General features: G+C 42.1%; 1 protein-coding gene across 3 annotated transcripts in view; it reads right to left on the bottom strand.

Annotated features, from left to right (window-relative positions):
• Positions 1-323: 323 nt before the first annotated feature.
• The window catches only part of FGF18 (fibroblast growth factor 18), a 285024-nt gene continuing 260519 nt past the window's right edge, over positions 324-24828 (bottom strand). For 2 of the 3 annotated variants that reach the window (XR_005747966.1, XR_005747965.1), the window contains one exon: positions 367-466. Coding sequence is in view for 1 of the 3 variants with exons in the window: in XM_040344707.1 (XP_040200641.1) it covers positions 324-466 (143 nt within the window). In the remaining 2 variants the exon portion in view is untranslated. Of the gene's footprint in view, positions 467-24828 lie in introns of all 3 variants that reach the window. The other variant, XM_040344707.1, reaches the window with a different exon arrangement.

The following is a 24828-nucleotide window of genomic DNA, read 5'->3' as shown; positions in this document are numbered from 1 at the left end:
ATTATGACACAAAAGTCCTGAAGCTACATGGATAAATACTGCACTAGGTCTTTGGTTCTGGTTCAACCACATTTCTTTCAGATTTTTTTTATGTATTTGTGGGGTCAATTTACAAAAGTTTTACACAATATTCAAACTACTTTCAAACTGGATTTAAAAATTCTACTAAGTGGATTCCATTGTGTAAATTCTGGGTGATAGTATTTTGAAATAGGGCTCAGAGATAGTTAGCTGCTACTCTTTGAGCCTGGTTTAGAAATTGTTACCACAGATTATGCGTTTTATGACACATTTCTAAACAATGCAAACATCATTCTGAGCCATTATTTTATAATAATGTAACTGAACAAAGGACTTACCTTTCCAATAAGCTTGCCTTTTCTGTTCATACAAAGGTAAAAATCTGTCTCTCTTCCTTTAATCCGGACTTGGCTGCCAAATGTGTCAGTTTCCACTAGCAGCTGGGCTTGTAAAGAAAGAAAAACCTTATTTAACTGACCTGTAATTATACATGTTTATGGAAATTACATATAAAATGCTTTTTAAAAAAAATGTAAGTACAAACTCTCTCTCAATATACATCAAAAACTGAGACCTAATCGGAGGGAGGAGCCTAAGAATAGTGCCGACAGGAAGCTCATGGCAGGAGCTCTGGTTGCACCCATCACTTGAATTCCTCTAATGCAGGGGTAGACTAACAGCTTTACCTTAGGCAAACTGCGGTGTATCCCGGTCACGCTCCTGATCGCTTCCCTCCTGACGGTCAGGCCGTGTACACACGGTCGGTCCAAACCGATGAAAACGGACTGAAGTTCCGTTTCATCGGTCCAAACCGACCGTGTGTACGGCCCATCTGTCTTTTGTCCTTCGGACAAAAATTAGAGAACTTGCTTTAACCACTTGCTTACTGGGCACATAAACCCCCTTCGTTCCCAGGCGAAATTTCAGCTTCCGGCACTGCGTCACTTTAACTGACAATTGCGCGGTCGTGCGACGTGACTCCCAAACAAAATTGGCGTCCTTTTTTCCCCACAAATAGAGCTTTCTTTTGGTGGTATTTGATCACCTCTGCGGTTTTTATTTTTTGCACTATAAACAAAAAAAGAGCGACAATTTAAAAAAAATATATATTTTTTTTACTTGTTGCTATAATAAATATCCCATTTTTTTTTTAAAACTCTTTTATTTCTCAGTTAAGGCCGATACGTATTTTTCGACGTATTTTTGTAAAAAAAAAAAAAAAAAAAAAAAATCGCAATAAGCGACTGGTTTGCGCAAAAGTTATAGCGCCTACAAAATGGGGAACAGAATTATGATTTTTTTTATTATTTTTTTTTTTACTAGTAATGGCGGCGATCTGCGATTTTTATTGGGACTGGGATATTGCGGCGGACGTATCGGACACTTTTGACACAAATTTGACGCCATTCACATTTATACAGCGATCAGTGCTATAAAAATGCACTAATTACTGTATAAATGTGACTGGCAGGGAAGGGGTTAACACTAGGGGGTGAGGAAGGGGTTAACTGTGTAGCCTGGGCGTGTTCTAACTGTGTGGGGGGAGGGGGGTGACTGGGGGAGGTGACCGATGCTGTGTCTCTATGTACAAGAGACACAGATCGGTTTCCTCTCCTCTGACAGCACGTGGAGCTCTGTGTTTACACACAGAGCTCCACGTTCCTGCTGTCACCTGCCGTGTCACCGACGATCGCGTGTACCCAGCGGACATCGCGGCCGCCAGGTACACGCATTGGGTCTTTACCTGCCGCGCGCCACCCAGTGGCGCGCGCGGGTAATGCACATAAAAGGCCGTGTTTAAACGGCCACTTGGCACTTGAGAGCCGCGCTGCGGACGTATTTTGTCTATAGCGCGGATCTCAAGTGGTTAAAATCGAACCGATGGACCGCTGACCGATAGGTCAAAACCGATGGTTAGTACACAAAAGCATCGGTTCAAAACCCGCGCATGCTCAGAATCAAGTCGACGCATGCTTGGAAGAATTGAACTTCGTTTTTTTCAGCACGTCGTGTGTTTTACGTCACCGCGTTCTGACCCGATCGGTTTTTGGAACGATGGTGTGTACGCACATCAGACCATCAGTCTGCTTCAGCGGTGAACCAATGAAAACGGTCCGTCGGACCATTCTCATCGGATGGATCGACCGTGTGTACGCGGCCTTAGTCTTACCGGGTGGAGAAGCTGGAGACAGGTCGGTCGGCAGTGTTATTGCTGCTGTTTTGGTGAGCGAGTGACTGAGTGAGTGAGCGGAGGAGAGACAAATGACTGGAGGAGGAGAAGGAGAAGGCAAACTCTCGAACACACACTCAGAGGACCAGGGGACCCATTCGGCAACCATTTGGCAGTGATCGGAGATCCTTGAAGAGAGGGTGAAAAAACTGTGAAAGCCAGAGGAGCTCGGAGCTCGGTCAGCACACATCAGATCGGGGGACTCAGTCGTGGAACAGGGAGTCTGAAATTTAAAAAAATAAAATAAAAGGGGAAAATGGAGCAGTAGACGGGAAGTTTTGGGAGCATTTTTTTGGGGGAAGAGGACATCCTCTCCCACACACCCACAGCCCCCCCTTCCGTGGTGAGTACCCTTTTTTCTCTAACTGGATTAATATATTCACAGACTGTTATATGATAAGAGCACAAGGAGTTTCAGTGCACAGTTGAACTGTTGTTGAACTATTGCTAAATTGCAGAAGGGTGAAAAAAATACACTTCCGCAGAAAGACAGTCAGTCACCATTTGTTCTGAGTTCTGAGTACAGTAGTAATAGGTATATTTTGGAAGGGGTGCAGAAAATAAGGAAGGATGAAGAGAACAGCAAGAGGAAGTGCAGCAGCAAAATCACCACAAATAAGCCTAAACCCTGGGCCAATGCAAAAATACATATAGTAGTAGGTGAGGTTGAAAAAAGACACAAGTCCATCAAGTCCAACCTATGTGAAACGTCTGCACTCAAGATAGTAATGCTGGAAATCAAACAACAGGAAAACAACAAGGATCCAATGGGAAGCAGACAGGTGCAAATGAAAAAAAGGTCAAAACAGATTATCAATACATATGAATATATTTATTCAGTCCAAAACAGAACAAGACTTTGGAATAGATCTGGACATAAAGGAATAAGGAAGAACTGCAGCTGAACACTCAACTACTAAACTAAAGTAGAAATGGCAGCCATGTTTGCAGCACTGGAAAATTTATTGAAAACAGAAATGGCAATAATTATTATTATTATTATTCAGGTACTTATATAGAGCTGACAATTTACGCAAGGAGCTTACAGACCTGGGACATGTGTTAACAAGAGTGGAAGACTTGGAGAAAAGATTAGATAGTCATACACAAGTAAAAAAATAAATAAAAGGTGAAATCAAAATATAAAAAAATCGAAGATCAGGAGAATCAGAACAGTTTGAGACTTTGTGGTTTATCGGAGCCTATACAAAGGGAGGACTTGATGGAGAAAATGCAAAAAATATTTAAGCCTCACTGTGAGATTCAGGCTCAGTATATGAACCGGTAGAGAGCAGCGGCACCCTGACAGATAGCCCTGACGATGGAGTAGTGGTCCCTGCTAAGGTCCGGTGTAACCGACCCCATTCTTCTGTTGTTGAGGTGCAACAACCGCAGGGTTCTCATATAGAGCAGAGAGCCAGTACTAGTGCCGCTCAACATTCTGGTGAACTGGCAAGCACCAGCGGCCTAGTACATCCTGGTCATAGAAAAATCAGTACTGCAGTATCCCTTGGTGAAGTGGAGAGTCCCATAAGTGCAGTTCAAGCTGGTGCGGTGGCTAGCAGTGTGCCCCGCAGCCATAGAGAATTCAAAGACAGGCCCGTAGAGACCATAGTGCCCTTCCCGCTGCATGCAAATCCTGATTGGCAGCCCACCACTTCTGCAGCATCTGTACTTCTCCCCATCCACTGTCCAACCCGGAATTCAGACGGAAACAGAGGATTTTAGTACCCTTCACTCTCACAAGCTGTTTTTCATGGAAGATCTCTACAGATTTGTTGTGGACCAAAGCAATTTATATGCTAATCAATGTATCACCACAAACTCAAATTCACCCTTTGCCAAAGAATGTGGCTGGAAACCTATAACAGTTCCCGAATTTAAGACTTTCTGGGCCTATCCCCTTCTCATGGGCATAACTAAAAAGACTGAGTTGCTGTCATATTGGTCCACTGACCCAATTCACCATATGCCTGTGTTCTCTGCTTCCATGACCAGGACTCAAATCAGGAGCAAATCTTGTGGTTCATGCATTTCAATGATAATGAACTCTTTTGTCCCCAGGGTGACCCTGGATATGACCAGTTCCATAATATTTGGCCCCTCGTAAACCACTTCAACCAACAATTTGCAACCTTGTTTATTCCTGATCAAGTTGTCTACGTTTATGAGTCTCTGATTACGTTTACGTTCTGGCCACCTGTCTTTCAGTTTCTCCCCAGCAAGCATGCCAGATATGGGGCCAAGTTGTATAAGCTGTGTGACAGGGCAACAGGCTATGCATATAGGCCCAGATTCACGTAGATTCGCCTATCTTTAGGCGGGCGTAGTGCATCTCAGATACACTACGCCGCCGTAACTTAGAGCGGCAGGTCCCGTATTCTCAAAGAATTCACTCAAGAATGGAAGCCATAGTACAGGGTGGAGATATACCTTCAGAGGCCACCATTGTCCCACATAATTCTTGGACACGCAATGAAACAGGAAAAACCCCTAAAAAGAATAAAACTGGTAAAAAAGGCAAAAAGGTATCTCACCAATCCCCTAATAGGACTTCAGGCCCTAAAGCCTATTACCATCAACAAGGACAGAATTCTGGTCGAACAAAAATGTCTCAAGCAACCAATGGGGGTAACAATGATCGAAATGCTAGTTTGCAGCATTCGGGTCAATACCAACATTATATGGATTCACCCAGAAGAGAAAGAGGTCCCATAAGAAACCATAATGAAAATAATTACCTTGGACCACATCCGGAACAGAGAATGTATCATAACACTCGACATTACTCAGACAGAGGAAGGGATGACTACGAATATGATAGTGAAACGGATACGAGGAACCGTTTTTTCCCTTTGAAAGATAGAGATGGACCAAGATCTCATGGAATTGATGACTATGAAAGAGCAAGTCAGGTTCAAGAACTATATAGACAAGGCCCCTCAAGAGCCTTCCCGTCAGGTCAATATGACAATACCTCTAGGGACAATTGGGGTTTTCCCAGGTCAAATCAAGGCGTAAAGAGGCAGGTAGAAGACAAAGAGGGTGCAGAGGGGGGGGAGGTCTAAGTCCCAAAAAAGCAAGGATGTGAGTGATGCAGGCATCTATAATTTGAGTTCTCATGTTCTGACTCAATCGGAAAAAATACTACTCAATAAGGGACTCAAATTTGCACCTCCTAAGAAATTAAACAAATTCCAGACATACATGGATATTCACCAGTATGTAAGACGTGTAAACATCAAACGCTATTTTGCAGGCCTACCAACCTCTAACAGAGTAGAGACACAGCAGGTCAATACTCATTCTGGCCTTGCTAATGCCTCTACCTGGAATCCCCCCGGAACTCTGGCACCTCCTCTAAGGGTGTTCCGAGATGTGGTGCTGAGGGATTTGGAGACTATCAAAGTGGCCAAGGATAGGATGGACCAAAGGTTGGTTGAAGGTTTGGACTCTCTGTGTTCTAATAAGGACATAGTCATTCGCCCTGCAGATAAGGGGGGGGGGGATTGTCCTAATGGATCGGACAGTGTACATTCAAGAAACCAACAAATTACTGGAGGACAGTGAGACATATGCACCTTTATTGGGAAATCCAGTCATACAATATAAAAATACACTGGAAGTGCTAGTTGAGAAGGGCTCAGAATTGGGGATTCTTAACGAAAAGGAGCAATCCTTTTTGATTCCAAGGGCCCCAAGGGTTCCCATTTTATACTGTCTTCCGAAAATTCACAAGAGTCTGACTTGCCCCCCTGGACGCCCAATAGTCAGTGGTATAGACTCAGTGACGTCCAGGGTGGGCAAGTATATAGACTTTTTTCTCCAACCCCTTGTACAAAAAATGCCTTCATACTTGAGGGACACCAAACAGGTGATCAATTTGCTTTCTCAAATACAAGTAGATGAGAACATTTGGATGGTGACAGCCGATGTCAATTCATTATATACCATTATTCCACATGATATGGGTATCTCGGCTGTAAAACATTATTTAGACATCCTCTCTGACCTTCCTTCCAATCAGAAGACTTTTCTCATAGAGCTTCTTGAGTACGCGGCTAGCCATAACTATTTTTGGTTCAACCATAATTACTATAGGCAAACACGTGGTGTCGCGATGGGTGCAAAATATGCGCCGAGTCTGGCCAATTTATTTATGGCCAAATGGGAGGAGGACGTCGTCTATAGTGGCCTGAACCCCCACATCAGGCTATGGGCCAGATATATAGATGACGTCCTCCTCCTATGGACAGGCACCAAACTCCAATTGGAAGAATTTATATCTGCCCTTAATGTCAACAATAGGGGAATACGTCTCACACATGAAGCGAGCCAGGAAACAATCAATTTTCTTGATCTAACAATAAGAAATGAAGAAGGCCAGCTCAAGACAAAAACGTTTTTCAAAAAAACTGATAGAAATTCATATATACCGATAGGGAGCTGCCACCATGATAATTGGTTAAAGTCGGTTCCTAGGAGCCAATTTGTCAGAATGAGGAGGAACTGTACTACCCTGGAGGATTACAATATTCAAGCCACCACTCTCAAAGATAGGCTATCTGAAAAGGGATATGACCCAGAAATCCTTAAAAATACTATGAAAGAGGTGGCCGACATAGATAGATGTCAGTTGTTGGAAACTGTCCCCAAGATCAATCAGGTAGGGCCCTATTGTGCCCTTTATTACTACCTATTCTACCCAACATTATATGATCAAGAAAATAATAAAGAGGCATTGGCACATATTAGGCAGTGATAGGATCTTAAAAACCTTTTTGCCTGCTAACCCTCGGGTAATCTTTAGGGGTGTACCATCTTTAAGAGACAGAGTTGCTCCTAATGTAGTAGACCCTCCTGACAAAAAAGTCTCATTTTTTCAGAGGGGCCTCACAGGATATCACCAATGTCGGAGGTGTCAGGTTTGCACCCTCAATAAAATCAAAACAAAAAAAACTGTAAATTTTGTCTCCACCAGCACGTCCATGGGACATAAAATCGAGCCATTTATTACATGTAGCTCAACGGGTATAGTTTACCTCTTGGAATGTCCATGTGGACAACAATACATAGGAAGGACCAAGCGATCCATGCAGGTACGATTAGGGGAGCATATTGCAAACATACGATCTGGTTACCCGAATCATTCTGTGTCACAACACTATGATCAGCACCATAAGCGAAATCCGGAGGGCACCCTCTTCTTGGGTATAGACAAATTTGAATCCCATTGGAGGGGGAGTTCTCTAGTAAGGGAGCTGTCCAGACTTGAAATGTCTTGGATATATCGAGTTCGAACTTATGTCCCCTATGGATTAAATGTTGACACAGATGTTAACGCATTTATAGACAATGGTTAATTGAGAAATTTTGTGTGAACCAGATCTGACATCCTGGTAAACCTGGACTTCTAATTCAAACTTTACAAGGGGGACATATATTTTTAACCTTTTTATAGTCATATGACACCTACACGGTTGTATATAAGGTTATAAATTGGAGACATATAGAATATTTATTTGACATATTTGGTCTGCATTACTTACGCAATTAGATGTGTGATGTATCCTCGGTGCAGACTGAATTGTCATATTTAAATTGTAAAATATATCTCCTTAGATTTTAAAATATAAAATCATTTTTTTAAATTTTTTTATTATTAACATTTTATGTTGTTATTTTAGATGGCCCTTCATCATCAATTTATATGAGGCTGGCTATAATTTTTTAAAGAATATGTTCCAATTGTTTTTTAATTAAAACGAATTGGAACTGAGATACACTGCCACCTACTGGCAGACAATCAATTTTAATGCACATTCGTTTTTAACATAATGAATTAATTAAAATAACTTTTAACTTCACATATATATATTTTTGTTACATATACATGTTCAACTTATGCAAATATAAGTTTTGAATCTTCAATATGGATATGCTGAGATATTATCAAATTCGGAGATTGATGTACTGATTTGGGAGGGTTACCTGAGTTTTCGTTATGGACAATGCCACCCTTGTTTGTCTATTTCTTGTGGCTCGTATTTGAATCCCAGCAGAAAAATTCACTTAATACACATCTCTCCGCACCCTTATTATGTGAAAACACTAATAAGGGCAAGCGATCCCAATTCCAAGATGGCGGATCGGCACGCCAGGTCACATGATGTCAGAACTGGGCGGACCTAGGGCGTTGCTAACGAATATCAAGTGGCAAGTCAGCACGCCGCTCGTGCCCCTGGAAGAAGTCCACGATAGGACGAAACGGCGTAGGGAGGAGCGGCGTGCTGACGCCACTATTGTGTGTACCTCATCGCCATCCGGAAGGAGCGAGCGACACGAGAAAGCCGGCCGGCTAGAGACATTTAAACGCTTACTGTTATTCCACTAAATGTGAGTGAAACTGACATTTTCTTATTAAATCAGCTTTGTTTGCAATACTGCTCTATGTCGATTCTTTTTTCCTTTTGGATATCTACATGGTGACTTGCTGGAGAGCGGTAATGTGAACTTAAGGGGAAAGCTAGATTGCAAACTAAGAAGTGAGGACCCTTTGCTTGCTGGATCGATTGATTGCCATCTGGGCTGTAGAGCCACAAGCGCATTTGATTCCTTATTATAGGGATCCATCCCATCCGGTAAGCAGGATATAGATAGGAGGTGGTGGCTTTCTCATCTATCCTGCTACTTGGACACTACTTTCAGCACCTTTCTTTCTGGCATTCATGTCCGCACAGAATTTGGAGTTTTGTTGAAATTTCTTTGGGACTTTTGTTCAATACTGATTGCATTTAATGTGTGCACTAAGTCACTTTATTTTCATTATTTGTACATATATATGGTTATATCTCTAATTTTGTGCTATAATTGGGATAGGAACTGTATCTAAGTCATACTTTAGCAGCGCAGCTTAATTTTATTTCCGTATTCTCAAAGAACTTGTGCTTTAAGTTACGCCGGCGTAGTGTAACTGGGCCGGCATAAGCACGCCTAATTCAAATGTGGAAGTGGTGGGCGTGTTTTATGGACATTAATCGTGACCCCATGTAATTGACGCTTTTAACGAACGGCGCATGCGCCGTCCGTGGACGTATCCCAGTGCGCATGCTCCAAATTACGCCGCAAAGACTCAATGATTTAGACGAGAACGTAACTTACGCACAGCCCCATTCACGGACGACTTACGCAAATGACGAAAAACTTGAAAAATTTTACGCTGCCCCGACGTCCATACCTAACATTGGTACGGCTCATCTACGCCTCATAGAGCAGGGGTAACTTTACTCCAAAAAAAAACTTACGTAAACAACGTAAAAAAATGCACCAGGCGCACGTACGTTTGAGAATCGGCGTATCTAGCTCATTACCATATTCAACGCGTAAATCGACAGAAGCGACAACTAGCGGCCAGCGTAAATATGCAACTTAGATACGACGGCGTAAGAGACTTACGCCGGTCGGATCTAAGACAAATCTATGCGTAACTGATTCTAAGAATCAGGCGCATAGATACGATGCCTCACACTCAGAGTTACGACGGTGTATCTGGAGATACGCCGGCGTAACTCCTTTGAGAATCTGGGCCATATCGTTTTTTGGTTTACGAGGGAAAAGATAACACTGTAAGATAACTACCCAGACTACATAGGGAGCAGCGATAAGATTGTTTGGGACTTGGTGTCACCCTTATTCGGAAAGGGATACTACTTGTACGTGCCACTTTTTAGTCACCTTTTTGATTCTGGAATTGGCACATGTGGCACAGTTCGATCTAATCGCTGGGGCATCCCCCAACAGCTTGTAGAATCCTGACTTAGATGGGGGGGAGAGCCTGCTTGAGATATAATAATTTGCTCACAGTGAATTGAAGGGACACACGGAATGTTTTTGTTCTGTCTGCTATTCACGCAGATACAACAGTTGAAATTCCAAAGGCAACTGGTGTTGTTGTGAATCCCCTCTGTGTTCACGAATACAACCTTAACATGGAAGGGGTGGACTTCAACGACCAGATGATTGCACCGTACCTAACTGCCTGTAAGGCCAGTGAAATAAATGTTAGGTAGTTATGGATTACCTCTATCTATTCAGTATATGTATTAACTTGTCTATTCCTATAATTAGCTAGACTATCGAAGCTCTGATAATGTTACTGGTGATAGTACAATGATATAAGAAAACAGATTATCGGTCCGTGTCTCTATGTGGTGCCACATCCAAAGAAAGAATCAGAAGAAAACAATGGGTCCCCCGACTGGACTTTAAAGGCACAATAGTGTAGACCACAAAGTGGATAAACGTAATAGTAAAAAATAAATATATAATTTATTATAGAAGCACAAAACAGATCCACAATATGTGGTGGCTATTGATGGCGATCCAGCGCGGAATCCTCCGCCTGGCCGCCATCTTGCTCCCCCCGTGTGGATGCCCAGTGCGGCGGGGGAGCTCTTGTGTCGGTGGGCCTTGGGTTCAGCCCGTCACTCCGTCGCGCGCACATGCGCGATCGGGGAGGGGGGCGTGCACCCTCGTCTCAGGGAACCAACCTCCCTGTCAGCCCATACCACCCTCCTAGCCGTACGATCACAGCTGCACATTGTTGTGCTGTGCACCGCTGATTGGCGGGAGGAGGGTATTTAAATAAAGGTGGGGAGAAAGTCATTTGTGATCCAGCATAGGTTTGGACTGCATGACTGCTCCCATCTGCCACCTCTATACCAGGTAAACATTACTATTTATTATCTGTTCACAATACATGCTATCTGCTTGTAGTAATCTCTATAGCCTTAGCCACTGTATACTTAAACAGCTCAGGCCACGTTCAGCAACATGTTTTTATTTCACACCAGCTTTGCTCACAGGTTAGTCTACCTGTATAGGCTTGCTAACACCATATACTAATATACGTGTTACTGACGCCACCCAGTGGCAGTTTATGTTTGTTACAATTTTGGTTACATTATTAAAACAAAATAATAAAAAAAACATATACCATTCAAGTAATTTCTAAGGTGAGACTTTCTGTATCTCACATGAAATAAAAATCTTTATAATAAAGAACTATTTATAACCCCCCTTTTTTCTAAAACAAACAAGTAGACTACCAATACTTCTTTGAATGCCTATAACAACTTACCAACTATCACATTCTAGATCAATAACATCTGCATTATATACATTTTTACTTGCAGCGGTCACGAGCCATAACAACACAACTCCCTTACTGTGCACAATCTGGTAAGACTAGCAACATGTAATCTCAAGTTATTTAATATACAACAAAATAAGCAATAAGACAATAACAATAAACCCCCCTTCAGGGCAATCACATATTACCATCATACACTATCTTTACAGGGCCCAGTGGAGGTTGGCTCCATTTGAACTATATCCAATCATGTTTGGCTATATTAGTAAACCCAGATCACAATGCTGCTCATCTTCTCTGTTTTTAACGTATGAATGGAATGATTTGTCCATAGAACAGCTTCAAGCTGTGAGTATTGAGAAGTTACCATTTCTCTTCTTTTTCATTAAGCATATTTTGAAAAAATGTTGCACGGTTTATGCTGACTATCTATTATACATATTATAGATAAGTGGCTGACTCTTCTCTTCACCCCTGAGGAAAGAGAGTCATCTCTCAGAAACGTCGGGTACACTCTGAAGAATCACGTCCTACAATGCTTGTTTGCACTCCTTGAACTCAACCATATGCTAGTCTACATTCATTCCATATCATGTCAATGTTTTAATATAATCTGTTTTGAACTTCTATAATAAATGATATATTTATTTTTTACTATTACGTTTATCCACTTTGTGGTCTACACTATTGTGCCTTTAAAGTCCAGTCAGGGGACCCATTGTTTTCTTCTAGTACAATGATATAAGGTTAGCTATGAAAAAAAAAACACACTGCTTAATAAAACAATGTCTTATTTATTGAAAATAGGAATGCCAACATAAAAACACTAAAAGGAAAATATTACAGAGCATAAGAAAAACAAAAACATCAATGATACGTTACGTAAGGTCGTCCTCTATAAACTGTATCGTCCCCTAAGCTCGATGGCATGGGAGCCATCAGTCAAGAGAGCCATGAGACGAGAGAAAGTTTTTTTTTCCCCGTCAGCACTTTTAAATTCCATTCATACACCGCCCAGACACAACCCAATTTTTGCGATTCGGCACTGCGTCGCTTTAACTGACAATTGCGCGGTCGTGCGACGTGGCTCGAAAACAAAATTGGCATCATTTTTTTCCCACAAATAGAGCTTTCTTTTGGTGGTATTTGATCACCTCTGCGTTTTTTTTTTTTTTGCGCTATAAACAAAAATAGAGCGACAACTTTGAAAAAAATTCAATATTTTTAACTTTTATAAATAAATATCCTCCAAAAATATATAAAAAAATATATTTTTTTCCTCAGTTTAGGCCGATACGTATTCTTCTACCTATTTTTGGTAAAAAAAATCGCAATAAGCATTTATCGATTGGTTTGCGCAAAATTTATAGCGTTTACAAAATAGGGGATAGTTTTATTGCATTTTTATAATTTTTTTTTTTTTTACTACTAACGGCGGCGATCAGCGATTTTTTTCGTCACTGCGACATTATGGCGGACACTTCGGACAATTTTGACACATTTTTGGGACCATTGTCATTTTCACAGCAAAAAATTCATTAAAAATGCATTGTTTACTGTGAAAATGACAATTGCAGTTTGGGAGTTAAACACAGGGGGCGCTGAAGGGGTTAAGTGTGACCTCATTTGTGTTTCTAACTGTAGGGGGCTGTGGCTGTAGGTGTGACGTCCTTGATTGTGTTTCCCTATGAAAGGGAACAAGTGATCAATGACGGTGCCACAGTGAAGAACGGGGAAGCTGTGTTTACACACAGCTCTCCCCGTTCTTCAGACCGATCGCGGGACTCCAGCGGCGATCGGGTCCGCGGGTTCCACGGTCACGGAGCTTGGGACCAGGTCGCGGGTGCGCGCCCGCGACCCACGGCTGGGCACTTAAAGAGAACGTACCTGTATGTGCATGTGCCCAGCTGTGCCATTCTGTGCAGGAGGCGGTCCTTAAGTGGTTAATATATTCTTTTTCTGTTCGTCCCACTGTAGCGGCCTCTAGAGGCAGCATTCGTCCGTGAATCACCCTGGGTCATCTATAGTGACAGCTGGCCCTTTGATCTTCTGTAGCTCAATTCATCAATCATCTTGGCAGCAGTGGCCCTCTTAGAAGCTTGTTTGTTAATCAAGCATTTCAAACTTTATCACACTAGGTGGTTTGGAGCCAAGCTCTACCCCCCTGCCATGGGCATGAATCGATACCCTGCTGGATCGACTTTCAAATCAACCAGAAAGTAAAACTCCATAAATATGATATTAAACCAAGTTGCCTTGCAACTAATGCCGCTTTGCGCCTAAAGGAAGCATATCACCCTTCTTCAGACTATAGAACAGTCCATAACTTAACGTCTTAATGTGTTGTGCTTCCCAACATGTGCTTCGGAAACAGTTCCTATGGAACAGTTCATGACTTTCTTAACATTTTGCACGTCCCAACATGTGCCACTTTGCCCCCGAGTGATACACCGCCATCATTCTTCAGCGACAGCTTCCATGTTACCATTCTGTGTCTTCTCCTTTCTGGTATCTTCACGACAATGTGCAATACAGGCAAGGGGTGTCCATTCACTCACCATTCATCAGTACACACTCAGAGCAACATATTAACCAGCTTTCAGATACAGAACCTCAAGGAGGGCCTTACTCACCCATATTACTAACCTAACATACACTAATAAATAGTTAAAAATACATTTTTTATTTTATTTTTTATAAATACTTTATTTATCTGTAGTTAACTGTAGTTAATCAAGTGCTCTATGAAATGTGTTTTTTAATTGAATTTATGTTTGATTAGTTTTCATTTTTGGGCACATTGTGAATACATTTCATTATAATTAGTTCTTTATATTATTACAAATATGTGTACAGTTTGTCTTCCCTTGTGTGCTTGTTTACAAACTAAATTTAGCTGGTATGAAGCTTCCATAGACATCACAATTGTGCTCCTTTCCCCTGAAGACGTTACCTAGCAACAAAGGGCCAGATTCTCAAAGTACTTACGACGGCGCAACGACATGTACGCCGTCGTAAGTCCTAATCTGACCCGTCGTATCTATGCGACTGATTCTTAGAATCAGTTACGCATAGATATCCATTAGATCCGACAGGCCCGCTAGGTGGCACTTCCGTCAAATTCCGCGTCGAGTATGCAAATTAGCTAGATACGCAAATTCCCGAACGTACGCGCGGCCGACGCAGTAAAGTTACGACGTTTACGTTAGGCTTTTCCCGGCGTAATGTTGCGCCTGCTATATGGTGGCATAAGTGCAATGCCCGCCGTTCCCCCGTCGAAATTTTAAAAAGTTACGTCGTTTGCGCAAGTCGTCCGTGAATGGGGCTGGACGTCATTTACGTTCACGTAGAAACCAATGACGTCCTTGCGACGTCATTTGGAGCAATGCACACTGGGATATTTTAAGGACAGCGCATGCGCAGTTCGTTCGGCGCGGGGACGCGCTTGATTTAAATGATACACGCCCCCTACCTGCCGAATTTGAATTCCGCCGGGTGATTTACGCTACGCCGCCGCAACTTACAGAAGAAAGTGCTTTGAGAATACATCACTTGCCCGTGTAAGTTGCGGCGGCGTAACGGAAATCGGATACGTTACGCCGCAGCATAGATACGCCGATATACAAGAATCTGGGCCAAGATGCATTGGGAGAAGACTATTTTGTGACATCTTCATGTTCCGCCACTGAGGTGCAGCAATGCTGTATTTTGTCTGTCTCGGCCAATAACATTGTGAGCACCCTATTTCAAACAATACATTTAATTTGTTTAGCAGTAATGTATAATGTGGGCTCTTTTGTTTTCTTCTCATGGCGGTTACATTTGAAGTGAAGAGTAAGTGTGGGTTGTTGCTGGATTTGGAGAATGCGGGAGAGCAGTGATCAGTAGTCACACATGCACAGATGACCTCCACTTATTTAGAAGTCCATCAATTCTGGTAAGAAGGCTGTGTTCATTGAGGTGAGGGACCACATGGTTTCACACTGGATTGTGACATTGAATTAATTAATTATGCCATGAATTTTATTAGTTATTTATTGGCACTGTTGATCTATTTATTGATTTTTGGAGTTACCGTATTTATCGGCGTATAACACGCACCCTAACTTTAAGAGGGAAGTTTTGGGGAAAAAACTTTCCACAGCCCCCTGCGTATAACACGCAGGCACAGTTTACCCTCTATTTTCAGGGTAAAAAAGTGTGTTATACACCAATAAATACAGTAATTATTATGAACTTATGGGGTATCATGCCACTCTGATTTTTAATGGTATATTGGGTAACAATTATTATATTATTATAGGTAGAGTGCATTTACTGATTTATCAGTTTATTCTTTATATATGTATTTATTGATTTTTTGGTATAGTTTATCTGTAATTTGGCTTGATATGAATTTTACCTCATGTGCACTTTGTGATGTTTTTATGAGATGTTGTATTATCAATATTTAGGGGTAAATATATATTTATTGTATTTCAACAGAAGGATACAACACATATAATCATCAGGTGTCTACATTATAGGAAGGTACATATCAATAAACACTGTCTGAGGCACTACATAACGGAGGCCTATCACGAGTTCAACAAAATCGCCCCCTATATCGGGTGGCTTACAATGTATGGCATGGAAAAACAAGGAGGACTGATGAAACATAAAGCAGTAGAACCACATCTGTTCATTAGGGAAGAGAAAAGGAGAAAAAGTAAGTAAGGAGAGAGGAAAGGGAGAAAAAGACGGGTGGGGGAGGAGAGAAGGAAGACCCAAGTACCCAACGGGCCACGTCACTTTAGCTTTGGAAAGTATACGTGGATTGAGCGTATTATCAATATTTTAAGAAATAGCACACTTATTCTTTCTAGTTATATTATTCCCATTGACATGTGATTCAGTGGGGCCAAATTAAGGCCATGATGCCGCGTACACATGTACAACGTTTTCGGGATGGAAAAAATGACGTGTTTTTTTTTATGTCATTAAAATCGATCGTGTGTGGGCTCCAGAGCATTTTTCACGACGTAAAAAATGGGCATTAAAATTTAACCTTGTCGTTTTAAACGTCGTAAAAAATGGTGGTGTGTGGGCTTTAACGACGTGAAAAAAACATGCATGCTCAGAAGCAAGTTATGAGATGGGAGCGCTCACCAAACTTTTACTAACACAAAATCAGCAAAAGCAGCCCCAAGGGTGGCACCATTCGAACGGAACTTCCCCTTTATAGTGCCGTCGTACGTGTTGTACTTCACCACACATTGCTAGAGCATTTTTTTTCACGATCGTGTGTAGGCAAGGCCGGCTTAACAATAATCGGGTTGAAAAAAATGTATACCTAGATTCAGGTACATGGCCGCAACTTTGCGGCGGCGTAGCTTAAGGAATTTATGCTACGCCGCTGTAAGTTAGCGAGGCAAGTACATGATTCACAATGTACGTACCTGCTAAGTTACGGCGGCGTAGCCTAAATCAGCGGGCGTAAGGACGCCTAATTCAAATGTGTTTGAGGGGGGCGTGTTGTATGTTAAATTGTGCTTGACCTTACGTTTTTCACGTTTTTATTTAACTGCGCATGTGCCGGGCGCCTACATTTCCCAGTGTGCATTGCGGCTAAGTACGCCGCACGGGCCTATTGATTTTGACGTGGACGTAAACGACGTAAATCCCGATTCACGGACGACTTACGCAAACGACGCAAAAAATTCGAATTTCGACGCGGGAACGGCGGCCATACTTGACATTACTATTCCAATAGGGCCTAGCTCTAACTTTACGTGGCCTATCTCTTACGTAAACGGAGTAAAAGTACTGCGTCGGCCTGGCGTACATTCGTGAATCGGCGTATCTTCTCATTTACATATTCTACGCCGACCGCAATGGAAGCGCCACCTAGCGGCAATCCAAAATATTGCAATCTAAGATAGGACGGCGCAAGCCGTTGTATCTTAGATATGTTTAAGCATATCTCTGTTTGAGCATACGCTTAAACATAAGAACATAAGTCGGTGTAGATTCTGAGTTAGGTCGGCTTATCTACTGATAAGCCGGCCTAACTTTTACTGAATCTACCTACAAGTTTTTCTAGACCATTAAAAATGGCCGCGTACACACGCTTGGTATACTCGGCAAGAACCAGCAATAAAACAGCTGGCAGAGCTTTCTTGCCGAGTATACCGAGCGTATGTACGAGGCTTTCAGGTTTCTCGACAAGAAAACTGCTCAGAATCTAGAGGAGAAATATAGAGAACATGTTCTCTATTTTCTCGTCATGAGATTCTCTGCAGTTTTCCTGCCGAGAAACCTGAGAGTGTGTATACTTATGTGGTCGCCGTGGAAACCTGTGCATGCTCGAAATTAGGCATAGGTAGGGTGCAGCAAGATGGCGGCGACGGCATCGAATGTGACGAGCACATGCTCATAGTACATGATGATGTCACTGCGTTCTTCCCTATAAGAGAACCGTGGTTCTTTTGAAAGGAGAGTCTGTACACTCGGGCGGCAAGAGATTCTTGCCAAGAATCTCATCAGGAAAAACAACGTTTTTTTCCTGATGAGATTTTGACCCGTGTGTACGAGGCTATAGATTTTGCAGTCCACACAAATGTGTGTAACGTTCTTTCAGCAAATTTTTTAAATAGGCTTTTGTCCTTATTGAGGCCACTATCTAGTGTGTTGAATTTCTGAATTAAATTATGCAAAATCATAAAAGAACCATAGAGAGGAAAAAATTAATCCGCGCTACGGAAGTAGGTATTAAAAATATATAAAAAAGGGGGGGAACTAATGCGCAAAACCAAACCTCTTCGAACTATTTTTGGTTCGAGGAGAAGTTCTATAAACAGGAAACGGGCGTCGCCATGGGGGCCAAATATGCCCCCAGCTTGGCCAATTTGTTTATGGCCAAGTGGGAGGAGGATGTCATCTATGATGCCAATGTGCCAGAGCTCATGTTATGGGCAAGGTATATTGATGACATCCTCCTCCTATGGGATGGCCCACTCGCCAAGCTGGAGGACTTCGTGTTGAATCTGAACCGCAATCAGAGGGGGATCCAATTGAAGTTCGAAGCCAGCCAAACTGAGGTCCACTATTTGGATCTCAAGGTGGGTGTTAGGGATAATGAGTTTAGCACCTCCACCTTTTTTAAGGCGACGGATCGCAAATCTTTTATTCCTTTAAATAGTTGCCATCACAACCAGTGGCTTAAATCAGTTCCAAAAAGCCAGTACCTCAGGCTGCGCAGGAACTGTTCTGATCCTCTTGAGTTCTCTGAACAGGCCAAGGTGCTGACTAGTCGGTTCCTGGAAAAGGGTTACAATATAGAATCTTTGGAAGAGACTCTGGAGACTGTTAGCTTAGTCCCTAGGGAAGAGCTTTTGATGGAGCGAGCTCAGGTTGAATGTGACCAATTTCAGGGTTGTGTACCTTTTATTACTGACTATTCTATCCAGCATGGAGGTATCAAACAACTTTTAAGTAAACATTGGCATTTGGCGAAGAATGACCCTGTCCTTAAGGGTCTTTTACCAGATAAACCAAGGGTCGTTTTTAGGGGTGCACCTTCCTTACGTAACCGGATTGCAACGAATATTATAAATCCCCCGCGTAATGGTTTGAATTCTTCTTTTTTTAACCAGTTAACAGGTTTTTATCAGTGCAGACGGTGTAGAGTTTGTTCAACCAATTCATGTAGGAGTAGACGTATGACCACGTTTGAATCAACTGTCACAAGGAAGGAGCATTCCATCAAGCCCTTCATAACCTGTGAGACCACAGGAGTGGTCTACTTAATTCAATGTCCATGCGGCCTACAATATGTGGGCCGCACCAAGCGACAACTACGTGTTCGATTGAATGAACATATTACAAATATCCTCAATGGATTTGAACAACATTCGGTGTCTAAGCACTATCTTTTAAAGCACAACAAAGACCCAAGAAATACATTATTCTTGGGTATCGATAAATTCAAACCAAACTGGAGGGGAAGTGCTCTGGTAAGGGAGATATCCAGGCTTGAAATGGCCTGGATACACCGTCTTAAAAGTTATGCACCCCATGGTCTCAATATAGACACCGACGTAAATGCGTTTATAAATAACGCCTAATGTTATTTATGTTGGAGTCTAGGGTATACACTCTTGGTTTATATGTGCCTTTTGTATATCAATTTTATGATATTCATGTATATTTCTATTTTAGCCTCACCTTGATCTCACCAGGATGGGAAAAAAAAATTTTGTCATTTAAAAAATCTTTTTTGTCCTTTAAGAAATTTTTCTATCACATGAGTTAGTTTTTACAACACTGGGATATATATTGATATATAATATTTTTACACTGTAAAATTTTATACAATTATTCATAATCGTTTTTATATATATTTATATATTTTTATTACATTATAAGAATTTTCACACAAATAATTTTTCACGTAAATTTTTTATATGAGTTTTATAATTCATTTTTCATGGAAACGGGGGTTGATTTGATTATGTTTCCAACCTTAATTAATTTTTTCACATATATATTTTTATATGTTGTTATACATATATATATATATAATTTAATTAATTTATTCTATACAGTTACCAGTAATGAGGTAATGCTCATTTACTCCCTATTAATTCAAGGGCATGCTGTTCCAGTTTCAATCTGTAGGGGGACGGATTGCCTATGTATTACACACTGTAATCTATCCTTTTATTTTTATTTTGGGTTTTGTTTTTCTATACAGATCGAGATTCATTATTTGATATTATGCATGTAAATTCTTGCCTGTAACAATATTTTGAGTCTCGTCTGTGCAATTATCTCCCTGTCTTAGCCTTAGGGACTTTTAGGTCTCGCACATAGCTATATCACACAGTTTCCCACTTCCAAAATGGTGTTTCTGTTACTTCCGGTTCCTGGCGGTCAAAGCGAGGCCTGGATATATAAAGCGGTGGTTCACTGCAGAGTCTATTCCCATTGAAAACGTCAATTTGTGACGAAACGCGTCTGGGACGGCGTGCAGTGACGTCACCGCGTTCAGGAAGGACTTTTGCTATATGCCGGCCGGCATTTGTTTATATGCTTTTACTTGCTCCACGCTTGTAAGTAGTTTTAATTACTTTTAATAAAATTGTTTGTACCTACTACCCTATGTGCGGTCTCCTTCCCTGCATGTTTATTATCGACTGGGCCATAAGAGACGGTTTGAGGAGGAGAACTTCACAATAGATTTCGCATATCCCGCCAAGGATTCCTATGAATTGTGGTCTGTTTACATCCTGGGTCCAATTTAAACTGTTCCCCATACTCTGGAGTATCCTGGTGCTAACCATAAATAACGCTGTTATTTGGTTGCCTTGTGGTAAGCCTCAGTCCATGTGGTGGCGGATCACGTTTATGTTAATATTCACACACTGGGTGTCGTTTGTCCTGGATTTCACTATTTTTGGACTTTATTATTGCATATGTGCACGTATTAAGGACTTATTTGTACTTACTTTTTGCACTTATTTTTGTGCGATTTTTACCTTGATAATTTGAATAATTTTTTGTGGATACACAAAAGGACTTTATTGCACGTATTTGGTTGGCGCAATTTTTCTCTTTTTTCCATTAATGCGCAAAACCAACCTAACAAGGGCACACACAGCTAAAATTAATAAATAACACTAAATGTAACTACTATGCAGCGGCCACGACTAATAGTGCCCACACACTTAAGGCAGAATATAAATAAGGGGGGTGTAATGGCGCTTGCAAAAATTAAAGTATAAAACTAAATAGCCAATAGTAACATTTCTCAATATTTTCCAGAATACGAATAAACTATCAGACAAGTATGCTCCACCGATTCCTGTGTATAAATGTGTTCCACTCCAGATGAAATCAAATAACCACCCAACATCAACCAGGTAATGTGGAGGGTATGGAGGGTATTGAGAGTGAAAAAATAATAATAAATAAGAAAAACAAGTGTGCCAATAACAAGCACAGTGTTGATAAAAAATATATAATAATCTGAAAGAGTTCAGATAATAATAACAGCAATAATTTCTTCCAAAAAACATATAAAGTGCAAATATGCAAAATAGCTCCAACTAATCCAAAGTGCATAGTGCAATAATGAATGAAATAACTAGTCAATAATGTCCATAAAAGTAAAAAACCTCAAGAATGGAAATATATATATATATATATATATATATATATATATATATATAAAAATATAAATAAATATTCAAAACCATGCATGAGTGAAAAAAACTCAATCTGCAGTGAAAAGGTGTCCCATATAATTCCCCAAGGTATTAAACCATCAACAACAATGTCATCGATAAAAATACAATTAATAAAAATAAAAAAAGAGACGTGTCCAGTGCAATATACATGCAGATGAAAACAATCCGATACTCAAAAGGAAATAACAAGAAAAAATATAAAGTGCATAAGTGCTTCACTATTCAAATTCCATGATGATTGCTTCAGTGCATGATAGTAGACGTGCATACGTGCTTCCAAAATACAGATGCCAAACCTTTCCACAGTGCAGAGGTGAAGATAAAAATTATTTCTGCAAGCCCCTTACCTTGAAGAGGCTTGTATAAAAGCCTTTACTAAATGTTAAATGAAAGCGTGTCCCACAGCCAGCCTGCCGTTCCTTAGTGCATAAATAAAGACTTGGTCCCAGCGATGGCACTCAAAAAGAGAACAGGGAGGCTTCCATAGTGTAAGACCATTTACAATTTATTTGGAAAAAAAAGAATAAAAACACTTACAGACAAAGCTGTAATGACAGCGTGTTGTAGTACAATAGGTCTCCGCTCTGCGGCCACGAGCGGATGACGTCACCAGCAACCCTCCTCTTCATCACGCGTATCGTGACAACCAACGTCACTTAATCATAGGATTAATTGTTTAATTCCTTGGGGAATTATATGGGACACTTTTTCACTGCAGTCATTAATGGATTGAGTTTTTTTTCACTCCTGCATGGTTTTGAATATTTATTTATATTTTTATATATATATATATATATATATATATATATATATATATTTTCCATTCTTGAGGTTTTTTACTTTTATGGACATTATTCACTAGTTATTTCATTCATTATTGCACTATGCACTTTGGATTAGTTGGAGCTATTTTGCATATTTGCACTTTATGGGCCAGATTCACGTAGAGCGGCGCAAATTAAGTTACTCCAAACGTATGTCATTTAAGTTACGGCGCCTTAATTTTGTGTCGTAAGTGCCGTATCCACAGCGCATTTGCGCCCAAATTTGCGCCAGCGTAACTTAAATCCCGAGGCGTAAGGCGGGGTTATTGCAAGTGGGAAGGAAGTGGGCGTGCTCCATGGAAATGAGCCGTGACCCCATGCAAATGAAGGGCCGGCCGTACTGCGCATGCGCGCACGAATCTGCACCTCACTGGGCATGCTCAGAACTTGGCTCGGCGCAATCAGTGAGATAGGTAAAAAGCCAAGCGTACTTAGTTTGAGAATCGCCATGTGTATAAATAGCCCCAGACAAACACACTTCCCTTGCAAAAGTACATCCCTGTTTTCCCCTTCCTCAAGCAAGTTGCTTTTGCTCTGTCGTCTGTTGGTGTGTGTTGGTGAGTTTAGTGTTAGATAAAAGATTTGGAGGAGTAGTAGAGTGTAGTAGCTGTGTTTTTTTTCTGAGTGTTTTTTCTGTTTGTTTTTTCGGTGTTTGTTTTTGAATTTGTATTAGCTGTCTGCTTGTGTGGTTTGATTTTTGTGTGTGTTTCTTCTGTGGCTTTTTGTGTGTGTTTCTTCTGTGACTTTTTGTGTGTGTTTGTTCTGTGAGTATCTGTGTCTGTTTGTTCTGTGAGTATTTGTGTTTGTTTGTTGTGTTTGTTTTTTGTGTTTGGTGCTGAGTGTTGGGTGTTATGGCACCGAAGCGCAGGAAGTTGAATTTTTCTGTGAGAGAAAAGCAGATACTTGCTAGGGCCATCACCCGTTTCGGGCGTTATTTGCATGGCCCTGAGAGCCGGGACACCACCCCGGCCAGGAAGAAGGAGATCATTAAGCGAATTACTGATCAGATCAATGCGGAGGGGGGGAGACGAGGACCCCCAGTGGGATTCAGAAGAAGATCAATGATCTTAGGAGCCTGGTCCGGGACAAGATGGCCAAGATAATTGCCCATGCCACGGGCACTGGAGCAGGACCACCCTGCTCCGTCAGGCTGACTGAGGAGGAATGAGCAGTGGCCCGGTTCTTCCATAGCCAGCAGGTGGTGGGCCTGCCTGGCTTTGAATCTGATGCTCCTTTGAGGCCAGGTAATTTTTTGGTTTTCCTATCTGGTGAGTAGCATGTGTGGGTGGGGGAAGGGAATATGTGCCAAGTGTGTGGATCCTCCAACCTGTGAATGTTTTGTGTCCTCCACAGATGGCCAGGAGATTGCTGGGCCATCAGGCCAGGAGGTTGCTGGGCCATCAGGCCAGTCTGATGCACCATCCCCCGGACAACAGGCTGCAGAAGAGCCCCAAGAATGGCAGGAGTCCCCAGGGGAGGGGAGTGGCCACACCTCACATCATGAGGAGGTTGAGGGGAGGAGGATGAGGGGAGGAGGATGAGGATGAAGATATGGACATTGCCAGGGAAATCCTTTTGGCTTCGGATGTTTTTCCCCCTGAGGCTACCCCTGAGGCTGGCAGCAGTCAGGCCACCATCAGGGGTAGCCCCTCCCACTCCTCCCCCAACTGGCCTCCCCCCACAAGGGTCTCTCTCCCCTCCTCCCAGGCCACAAGACTCAGCTGCAGGCAGGAAGGCTACCCATAAGACCAGGGGGGTGGCCGAGTGTCTGCCGGCCAATCTGCAGAGGGACAATGCCCGGCAGACCCGCCATCTGGGTCAGATCAACCAGTCTCTGACCCAGATAGAGGACAGCCTGGGTTCAATTAAGGAGTCACTCACTGATGTGGCCACAAACTCCTTGGAGGTCATCACATGCAGTTGTGACCTGCAGACCGCCACAACAGGCGTGGCCCAGGAGGTGAGTGCCCTGACCCAGGCTGTCCAGGACAACACCCGGACTGTCCAGGCCAATACGGCTGCCCTCACTCTGGGTCTGAACAGAATTGCAGTGGCCTTGGAAGGCAGGCCAGCAGGAGGACAGTCACCAGGGGAGGCTCCTCCTACCCCTGCTTCACCCCCCCCAGGAGTCTCCCCTGGTTGGCCGTGGCCGGCCCAGGTGTAGCTCACGCCACCGCCGTTAAGTTTTGGGGTACTTTTGTTTTTTTATTATACTGTACTTATTTGTTTTATGTGTGTGAATGATGTATGAATGTGGGGGTGGCATGCCTGATTAAATAAGGGGTGTCACCCTCAGTTTTGGTGGAGTAGGGATCCCCAGGACCAGAGAGAAGTGATCCCAGGTCCGTGTGAAAGGTGTATGAATGCACAGTG

Source organism: Rana temporaria, chromosome 3 (assembly GCF_905171775.1).
Source record: "Rana temporaria chromosome 3, aRanTem1.1, whole genome shotgun sequence".
In the NCBI taxonomy this organism is placed as follows: domain Eukaryota; kingdom Metazoa; phylum Chordata; class Amphibia; order Anura; family Ranidae; genus Rana; species Rana temporaria.
The sequence above is the reverse complement of the archived record's forward strand: the minus strand, read 5'-3'. Positions and strand labels throughout refer to the sequence as shown.